At 47.2% G+C, this 13,709-nt stretch overlaps 2 protein-coding genes across 4 annotated transcripts; both read right to left on the bottom strand.

The window, feature by feature from the left end:
• Positions 1 to 1,746: 1,746 nt before the first annotated feature.
• Positions 1,747 to 3,402, bottom strand: LYPD4 (LY6/PLAUR domain containing 4). Its single transcript, XM_090260756.1, has 4 exons — positions 3,302 to 3,402; positions 2,992 to 3,135; positions 2,213 to 2,536; positions 1,747 to 1,949 (listed from the first exon to the last, which is right to left on the bottom strand). Exons 1-4 carry the CDS (start codon positions 3,366 to 3,368, stop codon positions 1,747 to 1,749), a joined length of 738 nt encoding a protein of 245 aa, XP_090116882.1. The 5' UTR covers positions 3,369 to 3,402.
• A 3,212-nt stretch (positions 3,403 to 6,614) lies between these two features.
• Positions 6,615 to 7,560, bottom strand: LOC149994756 (V-type proton ATPase subunit E 2-like). Of its 3 annotated transcripts, none has more exons than XM_090260343.1 (2): positions 7,024 to 7,560; positions 6,615 to 6,948 (listed from the first exon to the last, which is right to left on the bottom strand). In XM_090260343.1, the coding sequence occupies exons 1-2, from the start codon at positions 7,312 to 7,314 to the stop codon at positions 6,634 to 6,636; spliced, it is 606 nt and encodes a 201-aa protein (XP_090116469.1). In that variant the 5' UTR covers positions 7,315 to 7,560; the 3' UTR covers positions 6,615 to 6,633. The 3 variants fall into 3 exon arrangements, with proteins under 3 accessions (XP_090116469.1, XP_090116468.1, XP_090116467.1); XM_090260342.1 differs by having other exon boundaries at positions 6,615 to 7,217; positions 7,284 to 7,560; XM_090260341.1 differs by having other exon boundaries at positions 6,615 to 7,560.
• Between the last annotated feature and the right edge of the window lie 6,149 nt (positions 7,561 to 13,709).

The following is a 13,709-nucleotide window of genomic DNA, read 5'->3' as shown; positions in this document are numbered from 1 at the left end:
TGTTATTTTGATGTGGACTTGGAAGGAGGCAAGCACAGTGTTTACCCTACTCTGCCATCTTGATCAGGATCCCTCCAATGTCTGATATCCTCTTTCTTAAGTGAAATGATATGTTTGTGGAATTAAGTCACACTCCATATCCAATATTTTTGTTTCATACGATCTTTTGTACATAGTAAATATGCCCCATATCTGGTATTATGATTAGGGCTATCCATTTGGGACACCTAAGGGTACCACCACCTTTGACCTTCTAATTCCTTTTGAAGGTCATTAATGTCCTCACCACCTTGCCCAGTGGGATTAAATGAACTATGCCTTGGCCCACCAAAGCCTTGGCTCAGCCCTCTAAAATTATCTACTAGCACTACTTGTTAAGTACAGGATGGGTGAAGCTCACTGATACAACTTCCCCAAAAATCCTTCCCTCTGCGACCTAATAGCCTCTTGCCATAGGCTTCTGATCTCCAGTCAGACCTAGTCCACTTACCACAACCTTCTTTGGCTTCCCAACCACCCTTCCAAAACCTGTCCACAGTAGTCAAAGTTGTCATCCCAGTCCCACTTCTGAGGCCAACTGCAGTCACCTGTGCTTCAGATCCCAGTTGCCCAAGCTATGAACAAAGGAGGGCTCTGGGGCCTCAGGTAGTTAAGCCTGTTTCTTCCCCTGTAAAATGCAAATGCAGAAGTGACGATATCTATTTAATAAGGTTGTAATAAGAAAGAATGAGGTAATGCACAGAAAATATTTAACCTGGAGTAGAAGTACCCTTAGTGTCTCCTTCCCCACTCCTTAAGACAGTGGAGAGAATTAACCTGAGAGCATACATGTAAATAGACTAGCACAGAGACTCTGCCTTTCCTATTCCCCATGACAACGGGCGCGTGAGCGCACACACACACCCCTAATCTGAAGGCATCAAATTGCAAGACGTGTGTATCTGCTGTCCCCTTATGACCAGAGAGAGGAATTACACTATCCTCTGAAGTTTGGGTATTGACAGAAAGGAATCATCCCCAGCCCTGGTCTTTCCTCTTTCCTCCGTATTTGCCAACTTACACAAAGAAAACAACTACTGGAGAGAGGAAAGCAGATGAGGTCCCCAAATTTCTCAAAATTCCCTTAGCAGGAAAAGAGATCTACAGGGGAGGCAAAAGGGATCCTACTCTGGGCAAATAAGTTAACCTCCAAGAACAAAATTCTTCATTGCAAAATAGGAATCAAAGCTATCTCACTGAGGTCTTGTGAGGATTTAAATAGCATCCTGATACTAGCACAGTAACTGACACACACCAAGTAGACACCCAACAAGTAATCATATTTTTAAATCACCTTGATGAGGCTCAGCTCTAATTCATAAGGTGCTTTATTTTAAAGGGGAGGAAACTGAGGCCCAGAAAAGGGGAGAGATCTGGCCAGGATTTCTAAGTCAGTGGCTGAACCCAGGCCAGCGCTCAGGTCCCCAGAGGAAGTGGAAGGAGAAAAGGAGTAGTTGGGTTTCCTCCTGGTTACTGAGCATGACACTGTCACTTTTCCTGTGTTATCTGTCCCCTGCTGCTGCTCACTTCACCCAAGCACTGCCCACGGCATGCCCCTCCCCTCCACCTCCCTGGACACATGGTTGGTCCTCCTCACACCTTCCATTCCTCTGTGACCCTAATGGACCACAGGACAGAGCAGAAAGACAACTCAGACTTTATTTGGTCATGTGTAGGGTCTGGGTGTTTGTCCCATCCACTACATGATCAACCCCTAAAGGCAAGCAGGAGGCCTGAGAGAATGCCCCAAGCAGGAGCCCGACGGGAGGGCTTGGCACCAGCAATCTGGGCCTTCTCTAAGATGTTGAGCACCTCAGTCACTCTGATGGTCCCAATATGGTGAAAACCTGCTAAAATTTTGTGTTGTTCACGAGCACAGCCCATGAGGAGGAAGGTGGTATTGAGAAACCCTGTAAGGAAGAGAGGGAGGAGTCTGGGACCCTTTCAAGACTCAAGTGCCCTGTCCCTCCTTCCAGACACCCCTCACAAACCAGGACACCTGCTCTCCCACCAAAGACTTGGGCACCGGGCACCTTCCTCCTTGGTGTTCATGTGCCTGGTGCCCACAATCCCAATCCCCTCTCCAGATCCCACCAGCCTCCTTCAGAGATGGGAAGGTACCAGAAAGCACCTGTCATAGAGTGGGCATTTGATAAAGTTCCTCTCTTCTCACCTGCCTGAAATTTTAAGGTAGAACTGTAACACTTATGGGCTTCGTCAGGGCAAGAATCGGAGGTGACAAAATTTGGGAGGCAGTTTTTAGTGTGCTCGCCCAAACAGGTTGGGCAACTAAGGGAAGAAAATGCTGTAGGCTTAGGAGTGTCCTTCAGTTTCACAAAAGGATCCAAGTTGGTGAGATTATTGCAGAGATACCTCCGGCAGACGTGGCTATAGGAGGCAATGGACAATCCAGGCGGTGAAACGAGATAGGAGACTCGCTGGGGGTAAGATGGGGCTGGGCTGCAGCCTTTAAAACCCACAACTCCCCTTCTGGTTCCTGTGGAGTAAAGATTAAAGAGCCTCTGATCAGTGTTTTGGCCACACCCAGAGTCCACCTTCCCACCCCGCTCTTCCTGCTCACTCTACCCCATCACCAGCTTTGCCCCTCCCCTGAAGTCCACTCACTGCAGCTGCACGGGACTCAGATGTCAGGTCTCCATCTGTTTCTCCTCACTCCTCTCCCCTCTGCTCCTCTCTCCTTATGTCCCATTTTTTCTTTGCTCCCAGATTGCCCCGCTCCTCCTGGGAGCTGCCCACCTCTTATCCAGCTCACACCACAACCAGCTGGGTCCTGCCCCTCTCCTGCCAGTGTCTTGACATTATTCCCAAAAATATAATATGATAAATATTTAGAACTCTAATCCATGGTCCCTGGGTGCTAGAGATGGAGCTAGGCATCAGAAGAACCAGCAAAAAAAAAAAAAAAAAAAAAAAAAAGTCACTTCCCTTCACTTGTCTCAATGAGCACCAGCGTCTCCTCGCAGCCCTCAGTCAGTTTACACACCATGCTCCTCATCAGAAGCCATCTCCAGTTACGGAAAGTAACAGCTCTGAAGAGTGAGGATGTAGCTTCATAGCACAGAAGAGCCTCAGCCCCTAAACAGAGAATGGTCTTCCAGTTACGTGTTCCTCACCATACCTACACCACTCCTGAACAGCCAGCCAAGTGGTCAGCCTTCAAGATCCTGTCCCTTGAGGAAAACAGATATCCAGCTCCCTCCCTCTGGGGGGATCCCAAAGCATCCAGCACCACAGGACATACAAGGTAGGGTGGAGATGGCCCCTAGGAGGCAGAGCAGCTGCACAGGTCTCATATGCTGAGGTCCCATGGTCCTGTGACGGCTCTGATGCTAGAGATCAGTCCAGAACCAATTTCAGCCTAGGTCTGAAGCTTGCTTCTTGTCAGTCCCTGGATCCTCTGTCCACCTGCCTTTGCATCGCTGTTTGTAAAGCAGAAAATTGATTATCATTTTCTGTGACACAGGTTCTCACAGACTTTCAGGGACACAGGTCTTCTCATCTCCATGGTCTCTCCTCCAACATAACCTGGACCCACATCAGCTTCTCAAATCACAACTCTCACTCTCCTGCTTAGGTCCTTCCCATTAGACAGGAACATGAGCAAGGATACTGGCTTATTTAAAGGATCACTATTCGCCAGAGACAATGAGATCAGAACAACAAATGTGTGTATGAAAGTTAACTGACATATTACTAAGTAATTCTTGGTTCAAAAAGGAAATTTAAAAGCATTTAGAACTGGCCGTGGCTGGGTGGCTCAGTTGGTTGGAGCATCATCCCATACACCAAAAGGTTGTGAGTTTGATCCCTGGTCAGGGTATGTATGGGAGGCAACCAATCGATGTTTCTCTCTCTTTCTCTCTCCTTTCCTCTCTCTCTAAAATCAATGAACATATCCTAGGGTGAGGACTTTTTAAAAAAGTAATTAGAACTGAATAATATTGAACATACTACATGTCACACACACATACAAGTGCATGTAAAATCTGCTGAACACTGAATTAGGGTCTGTAGTCTAGTTAAGAGTATTGTACCAATGCCAATTTCCTGCTCACAAACTACAGTTATATAAGATGTCTCTACGGGGAAGAGGGATGAAGTGTGTAAGGGACTCTTATCTACCATTTTTGTAACTTCCTATGAGCTAACAATAATTTCAAAACCAAAAGTTTTTTTAAACTACTCATCAAAATTTGGAACAAATCTAAAGCAGTATTTAGAAGTAAATTTATACTTTAAATACATTTATCAAAAAACAAGAAGCATTAAAAATGTTTATGAATTAACTCAAGAAGTTATTTAAGAAGCAACAAAGCATCCCTGCCCACCCCCCCCAAAAAAAAGGATAGAAATAAAGATAGTAGAAATCAATAGAATAGAAATTAACAACAAATCATCACAAAAAACTAACATTTGTTCTTTGACAAATTAATAAGGTAATGAACCAGAAAATCCAATTGAGGAAAAGAGAAGATGCAAATAAAATGCAGAATGAAAAATAGGAAGTAACAGACATCAGATGTTTTAAAACTAATAAAAGTATATTAATAACTTTACATTTATAAATTTGAAAACCTGAATGAAGTAGATAAGCTTCTAAAATAATATGAAATGCCATCGTCGTCGTCGGCAGCCGTCCGTCTCGAGAGACGATGGTGTAGCTTCTTAAGAGTCTATCTGCACCGCCGAAAATGGCTGTGCAGTCCGACTCGGGAGTGACACGGTATCTGTCTCCTCCCGTGTTGAATCAACATCTTACGATGACGCTGGAGTGTCCTCTCCAGTGAAACTGAAGCTACAGAGCCTGGGCAGGGTGATATGGAGGGTCTGCTGTTGCCCATGCAGCAGACCCCCCCTCTCTTCGCAGCTGAAGGATCCAAGAGAAAGACGGAGTCAATACAGCTTGGCTTCAGGTGCGCCGCAGGAGTTGCCGGTGTTGACTACAACGTCAAACCGCCTTAGGGACTCCGGCTCCGGATTTTCTGTCGGGGTTTACTCCCTTAGCCTTTCCCCTGAAGAGGTATGCCGCAAGGCAGCGGAGGTTTTTTTTGGAGTCAGAGTTTTCCTTCTCTGATGTGCCCTGACTGGAAGATCGAACCAGCGACACTTAGCTCGCAGGCCGACGCTCAATCCACTGAGCCAAACCAGCTGTTCAAAAAGTACAATTAGAGATACTAAATACAAATATTTATTTCCTTTCTTCTGCATTCTCTTTTTTGATTTGTCATAGTGTTTATTTGCTATTTAAAGTTTCAGTAAATAAAAATTAAAATTTTAAATCATCAACATGAATTTTATTACTTATCTTTATATTGTGCAATGCCCATGTGGAGAATCACCAAAATTACAATCTATATCTCTTGGCTCCTCCCAGAGTATTCATCAAGTTGGTGGGAAGAGACAGCCCCAAGTCTCTCCAGGCACTGACTGAGCTATTTGATGGAAAACTGACAGGCACAGGGATACTTTACTGGGCAAGTGCAGACCCTCATGAGCTCCTGTAGTTCCCACCTTGAGACTCAGGCCCAGCAAACTGACAACTGTTGCATCCTCCTTCCCACAGATATATGTGCTATGCCCTGGCTGGCATCAGGGAAGTCCAGCCAGGCATCTCTCATTGCAGAATGCTGGCTGACCCAACCCACGACAGACAAGTGAACCCCAGGGTTTTTAAACCTCCACACCAGGATTTGCTCAGCATTTGGTGGGAGAGATACTCACCCTCATTGACTCACCTGCTGAATGTACCATGGAGCTGCCAGCCAGGGGTGCAGTGGCCGCCATTATTATATCCAGTCATAAGACCCTGCAGAGCATGCGCACATCACCCTGACCCTCCCTGCATGCACACCAGGCCCTCGCCAGGGGCAGAGGACAGCAGTGGTCACTGAATGAGGGAGGGGAAGGGTGGGACACAGAGAGCTGAGAAGTGGTGGCCAAGAATGCATCCCAGGGAGATGTGTGAGCCAAGCCTCCATCCCCTGGTGCATGATTCAAAGTTCCATGGGGCTTCACTTACCAAACACATGTTCAAAGATAAAACTAAGAATCTCAAGGCAGTGGCTACAGAGCATTAAACCCTAAGCACTGCACTCTTCTGAGCATAGACCCCTGTGTGACTGCACTAGTTACATATGCCCGTGAAGCTGGCCCTGTACACACAAGGAAGATTGCCAAATCTCACTACATAGCACGAGTACAGAAAGTTGAAACAAAAGAAGGAAAACACTTCACATAATAATAAAGAAATTTAGAGCGCTCAGACCCGTAAGTCAAAAATACTACTTACATCTCACCTGGGGGATGAGCTAAAGAATAGACTCTTGCCTTTACTCCCTTCAACCCAGACTACAAAACTGACCAGAAGTTATGGTATGTATGGGTGAACTGGAATTAGATTTCTGAGCATTAAGCCAGGCTTTATTCCAAAGTACAGTGCCTTTAGCTATTCAAAGGGTATTTCATAGAAGAAGATAGACTAATATCAGAGCAATAAACAGGAGGTAACATGACCAGTTTCCTTTGCCTTAATAATTTATTCTTTTATGGTTTAGCAGTTCATTTCCCAAAGGTTTAATCAAAAAACTTCCTGTTGGGATTGGCTCCAAATAAGGCCTTTCGTATTTCTGGCATATTTTGCTCGGCTAAGAGATCCAGTCGACTTTCTAAGGTATTGGAAACCTTTATTCTCTGATCTCCACTGTAGACCTCCACACCTCCTGCTGAATTCATAGCCAGGTGTACCTCTCGATCAACTTGGACTTTCACATGCTTTTGGGAGACTATCGTGTACTCAGGGATGGCTTCTTGCACTGCATCCTCTACCAGGAAGTGGTCCTGTGGCCTGCAGCGGACAGTCACCACAGGCTCCAGCAGTCGGAGCAGACCCTGGAGCACTAGTTGATACAACAGCCCCTTGTATGCTTCTGGGTCTTCCACGATCCTGATGAGTCTGAGCTTCACATCATTCAGTAACTCTGAGACGAGGTCATTCTGGGCTCTCAGGACCTTCAACCTTGCTTGATTCCTTATGGTGGACATCTGGATTTTCTTCTGTTGCTCTAACTGCTTTTCCTTTTTCTCATAATACTCCGTAATCTTCAGTCGTTGGGTTTGTACAAGACGTCTTTTCTCAATGTTGAATTCTTCCTCAACCTTGGCATCTATTTCTTCTACCTTCTCATTGGCTTCCTGCTCAATGAAAGCGATAATGTGCTTAATCCGCTTCTGCACATCGACATCATTCAGGGCCATGGCTCCTCCTGGAAAGAGACAGAGGGAGATCTGGCAGACCCTATGGTTCCTTTGATTAGGGCAGAGGTTCAGGGGAGTCTCCAGAGTTCCACTTCCTTAAATGTGGAGTGGGTAGAGGGAAGAAGAAGAGAGTCAGCATCCAAAGGGAAGGAGCTTGGAGACCATCTGTCCACCACTCATTTCACAGATAAGGAAACTGAGGCCCAGAGAGGGAAAGCAACCTGTCTGAGATCATACCTTAGAAGAACAAAGACTTAAACTTGGAGTCCTAGAGTTCTCTCTCTACTACACTCACCAGCTTTTGGTCATCAATTAATAATGAGACAATTAGGGCAGACATAATCCAGAAGTTTTCCAGTCAGTGATGGCTCAATACTCAGGAAACATTACTACTGATGCCACAGAAATAGAAAGAATTACAAGAGACTACTATGAACAATCATATGCTAACAAATTGGAAAACCTAGAAGGAATGTATAAATTCTTAGAAACATACAATCTACCAAGACTGAATCATGAAGAAATAGAAAACCTGAACATATCTATAACTAGTAAGGCGATTAAGTCAGTAATTGAAAACCTCTCAACAAATAAGAGCCCAGGACTAGAAGGCTTCATTGGAGAATTCTTTCAAATATTTTCTTTTTAATTAATGCCGATCCCTCTCAAGCTCTTCCCAAAAAAAAAATTAAGAGGAGAAAACACTTCAAAATAGATTTTATGAGGCCCACATTATCTTGACACCAAAGCCAAAGATACTACAAGAAATAAGACAATATCCCTGATGAACATAGATGTGAAAATCCTCAACAAAATACTAGCAAACTGAATTCTACAGTGCATTAAGAGACTCAGCTGGTTTAGCTCAGTGGATTGAGCGTCGGCCTGTGAGCTAAGTGTCGCTGGTTCGATCTTCCAGTCAGGGTACATCAGAGAAGGAAAACTCTGACTCCAAAAAACCTCCGCTGCCTTGCAGCATACCTCTTCAGGGGAAAGGCTAAGGGAGTAAACCCCGACAGAAAATCCGGAGCCGGAGTCCCTAAGGCGGTTTGACGTTGTAGTCAACACCGGCAACTCCTGCGGCGCACCTGAAGCCAAGCTGTATTGACTCCGTCTTTCCCTTGGACCCTTCAGCTGCGAAGAGAGGGGGGGTCTGCTGCATGGGCAACAGCAGACCCTCCATATCACCCTGCCCAGGCTCTGTAGCTTCAGCGTCATCGCAAGATGTCGATTCAACACGGGAGGAGACAGATACGATGTCACTCCCGAGTCGGACTGCACAGCCATTCTCGGCGGTGCAGATAGACTCTTAAGAAGCTACACCATCGTCTCTCGAGACGGACGACTGCCGACGACGACGATTAAGAGACTCATACATCAAGAACATAAAAATATCAATGTGATATATCACATTAACAGAATGAAGGATAAAATTACATGGTCATCTCAATAGATGCAGAAAAATCATTTGAGAAAATTTAATGCCCTTTCATAATTAAAAAACACTTAACAAACTAGGAATAAAAGAAAATTATGTCACACTCAACAATGAAAAACTGAAAACTAAGATCAGGAGCAAAGCAAGGATGCCCACTCTTACCACTTTTATTAATGCGGTGTTAAAGGTCATATGAAATGCCAGAATTGGCATAAAAGGGTATATGTAATGTTTTAAACCAATGAGAATAACCAAGGAACTCTGCTGTAGGAAAATGGGCCAAGCAATTCTCAGGAGAGCAAACCAAAAGCCTAACAAATATGTGAAGAGACATTCAAACTGAACAATAATAAGAGAAATGAAATCTATCAAACTGTACATTCATCAGAGTGGCAAAGGATCAAAAAGCTGGAAATTGAGGATTGTTGGCAGGACTGTGGGGGTACAGAGCCCCTGATATGTGACTGCTTATTGGGTGGTTGGGGGAGGGGTAGAATAGGGTCCTCTTCTGGATCCTGAGGAGAAGAGAGTACTGATCCGTGTCTCAGGCCCAAAGCAGCATTGCAGGCAACAATTAGTTAAATCAGGTTTACAAATACCCATTTCATATAACAGAGATTTCTACCTTCATCTACAATGGAACACATACAAGAATACAGCATTATTGTGGTGACAGTACACTAAAGGCAATGTGGGCGTCCTTCCCTGAGGCCTAGTGAACACTCAACACACAGGGCATGCACACCATGGAATATCATGCAGCGGTTAGAAAAAACAAATTAGGCATACAGTATTCCCTCACTTGTCGTGGGTATTTTCACTGCGATAGGTGAAAATCCGCGAAGTAGGAACCTTACATTTATTTTAGTATTTATATATATTTTAAGACTTTATAAACCCTTCCCACACACTTATAAACCATTCCCAGTCCCTTAATAACCTTTCCCACTCTCTTATTAACCTTTTCCACGCTTTTATAAACACTACTTATGTTCTTAAACATATTCTACACTCTTAAACCTATGTAACTTTAACAACATACATATACAGTACCACAAAATCCCACGATATAGCAAAAACTCCATGATAAATAATTAAATATAATATTTTTTAAAATCCCGCGATACAGTAAGGCCGTGATAAGTGAACCGCGATATAGAGAGGGACTACTGTACACATAATGTGTACATGGAGGGATGGTAAAAGCAAGTACAATATCATTTGCATGATCAAAACCTCATGCACATAAAATGCAGCACATCTTGCAAGAACATGTACAAGCCAAAAGATATGCATTAGTCACCTGAAACGAGTGCCTATGGAAGGGTTAGGAAATGACAGTAGAGAATGGAGATTGCTGGAAAAAACTAAAACAATGTAGGTGGTACAAAGTTCACAGGCTTTGGACTCAAAGGTAGGCCAAGGCTGAAGTCTTCACCTCCACTTACTAGCTGTGCAACCTTGTGCAACCAATGAACACATTTATAACGTAAATTAGTAATGCGCCTCATAGGGTAATTGTTGGGAAAAAAATTATTAACATAGGCAAGTGGTAAGCTCTCCGTAAACAGTTTCTTTCTTTCCCTTTCCCTCTTTCCTCTCCTCACTCTCTCTTTCTCCCTCCTAGCTAAAGAATCAAGGTTGCCCTGGCCAGTGTGGCTCAGCTGGTTGAAGCACTGTCCCATATACTGAAAAGCCAGCTGTTTGATTCCAGGTCAGGACACATGCCTAGGTTGCAGGTGTGGTCCCCAGTTATAAGGGAGGTGACCAATCGATGTTTCTCTCTCACATCAATGTTTCCTTCTTTCTTTCTTTCTCTCTTTCCCTCTCTCTCAAATGAGAATAAAATAAATCTTTAAAAAATAAAAGCATTAATAAAATTTTTTTTAAAGAATCAAAGTCAATCTCTGTAGCTGGCATTCAAGCCTCCCACCCAGCTGTCCCTAGATTAGCCCCAGACAACCTTTCCAACTTTGTCTAGCACTGCTCCCCTTTACAGCATCCAGGTAGGAGTTGTCGGCAGCCGTCCGTCTCGAGAGACGATGGTGTAGCTTCTTAAGAGTCTATCTGCACCGCCGAGAATGGCTGTGCAGTCCGACTCGGGAGTGACACGGTATCTGTCTCCTCCCGTGTTGAATCGACATCTTGCGATGACGCTGGAGTGTCCTCTCCAGTGAAGCTGAAGCTACAGAGCCTGGGCAGGGTGATATGGAGGGTCTGCTGTTGCCCATGCAGCAGACCCCCCCCTCTCTTCGCAGCTGAAGGGTCCAAGGGAAAGACGGAGTCAATACAGCTTGGCTTCAGGTGTGCCGCAGGAGTTGCCGGTGTTGACTGCAACGTCAAACCGCCTTAGGGACTCCGGCTCCGGATTTTCTGTCGGGGTTTACTCCCTTAGCCTTTCCCCTGAAGAGGTATGCTGCAAGGCAGCGGAGGTTTTTTGGAGTCAGAGTTTTCCTTCTCTGATGTGCCCTGACTGGAAGATCGAACCAGCGACACTTAGCTCGCAGGCCGACGCTCAATCCACTGAGCCAAACCAGCCAGGGCTCCAGGTAGGAGTAACCCACAGCTAACGTTTTCTGTCCAGAATGCCTGACACACAGGGCCTGTATCCCAGAAGTACTGGCAAACGAAAGGGCTAAGATCAGCAGAACAGGGACACAGGGATGAGAAATGAAGGCTGACAAAGGAGCACACAAAGGGATGGAGCCAATCAGAGAAGGCAGCACACACCAGCCTGGAATGCAAAACGACAGGAGCCAACAAACTGAACACAAGCGGGACACAACCAGAAGAAACCTGGAATGACATCCTCCAGGGAAAAAGGATGAGTGGGGGTCGGCAGAGATGCTACCCTCACTGCAGAGAAACTGTACAGGGCAGCAGCCGCAAGCGGACGGGACAGACCCTTGCGGGGAGTCGGAGGGAGACCAGCAGGGGGCACAGTCGGCGCCGCGGGAAACTGAGGGGCGGGGCACGAAGGCGGGGGCGGGGTCTCGGGAAACAGGAGACCCTCTTCGCGGGTGGGAAAGAGAAAAGGAGACAGGGCAGAACACGCAGAGAAAAGGGGACAACACAGGAAGCACTGGGAGGGACAATGGGAGCTGGTGCCCCACAGAGAACGCAGCCGACGCTGGATAACGGGCGTAGCGGGAGGCGCGTGCAGTCTGTGAAGGAGACGCACACACAGGGTGGAGAGGGCTGAAAGGACAGAAACACTACAGCGGCGGCTAGGGAAGTGGGAAGGGGGCCAGGATGTTAAGGAAGGAGGCGCGGGGAGAAAGGAAGTCCAAAAACCAGCGGAATGGCCAGGAGAGAGACTCCGAGGGGACAGGAAAATCAAGACCTACACGGACAAGAAGAGACACAGGAAAGGGGCGAAGGCTGAAGGAAACAGAGAAATCACAGGGTGGGGAACGCATAAAAGGAGAAGAGGTAGAGGGGAAAGGGGCGCACCAAGAGAGTAGTGGGCGAAAACACGGGCACCCACGCAGCAAAGAGGAGCCACACAGAGTTGAGGCCAAGAGCCCTAGAAGCGACGCGACGGGACGCAGTACTGGCCGGAGGCGAGACCGCGCCTGCGCAGCCGGATGCTGGGGCGGGGCCCCGTTAGCCGTGCCTGGGGGTAGGGCCAGCCTCTTTTCTGAAAGCCACATTCGACGCTCCATTGGCCACCTACCCTAAAGGGGGAAGAACAATCTGGAATGGCGAGCCTCCGGGAGAGGGGGATGGGGTATGAGATTCAACTCGAGGCGCTATTGGCTGGCCAGCCAGTCCTGAGTGTGGAGAAGCGAACTGGAGATAAAGGGTGGGCCGTCAGTGAAGAATCTTGAAGCTCATTGGTTGCTTGCCTCAGCAGCAGGAGCCAGCGCTTGAAGCTCATTGGTCCTTATGGGAAGGGGTGGGAAAACCAGCGCGAGCACAGCCGTTCCTTAGGTCGCCTCCTCACTGCATCCTGTCGTCTTCTCCTGAGTCAGACTCAGCTCGAGGCTGTGGTAACCGCGGGCCGAGGACGTGAACACGACCCCGCCCCTCCCTGTTCCACCTCCCTCTTTCTTGCACAGGACCCCCTCCGCCTTACGCTGCATCCCCTCACCTCCCTCCGACTTCCCCTCCCCCACCCCGTGGGCCCCGCGGTGCAGTCCCCGTGCCCCACCCCGTTCCTGGCGCCCTGGAATGGGCCACAACCCAGCTTTTGGAGGGACAGCAGTGGAAAGGGGGTGCATCTAGCAACAGCTGCATGGGGGGGTGCACTGTGGGCGGTGGGAGGGGCCTCACATCAATTGTTGGGCATGGGCAATGGCACAGGAAGTGTGGGATGCAGCGATGCAGGGGTTTGCATCAGAGTTTGGAGACCGTGTTGGGTGCAAGAGCGGGATTCTTCCCAGGAACAGAGTGCTATCTAAGGGCCTGGCACTTGGAAGGGGCGCCAAAAGCATTTGTTGAGTGAATGAAAATTATTGGAAGTGGGGCAAGGAATCCATGTGAACAGTGGAATTCCTGCGGGTGCCAGAGAGTGAGCTCATCAAAAAGGGTGCGAAGAGAAACTGAATTGCAGGGTGTGCAGGAGGCTACGAGCTGAAAGGAGAGCATAAAATATTTGTAGGAATTGGATAACTGCAGGAAGGAAGGATGATCATCGTTGAAAAGGATGCCAGAGAAAGAAACGGTTGGAACAGGGTGGCTGTGGAAAGGGCACGAGATTGTGTGATTTGTGCGTGGGAAGGTACAGGCGAGCAGAAGAGAATGTGCCTAGACTGAAAGAATATATAAGAAAGGAAAGAGGAGAGGGGTTCTCGGGAAGGAGGTTCACTGGGAAGGAAGAGCCTGAGGAAGGCAGTGGGGTGAAGGAGGAGCAAGGGTGGAATCCGAGCCCGGAGTGTGGCCTCCGGGGGGCAGGAGGGCTGGTCAGGAGCGGGCTGCGTGGCCATCCTGACCCTCCACTCCTGCCCCCAGATCC

The sequence above is a fragment of the Furipterus horrens genome, unplaced genomic scaffold, assembly GCF_987537825.1.
Source record: "Furipterus horrens unplaced genomic scaffold, mFurHor1.1.pri manual_scaffold_13, whole genome shotgun sequence".
In the NCBI taxonomy this organism is placed as follows: Eukaryota; Metazoa; Chordata; class Mammalia; order Chiroptera; family Furipteridae; genus Furipterus; species Furipterus horrens.
Note: the sequence above shows the minus strand (reverse complement) of the source record. Positions and strands in the feature narration are given on the sequence as shown.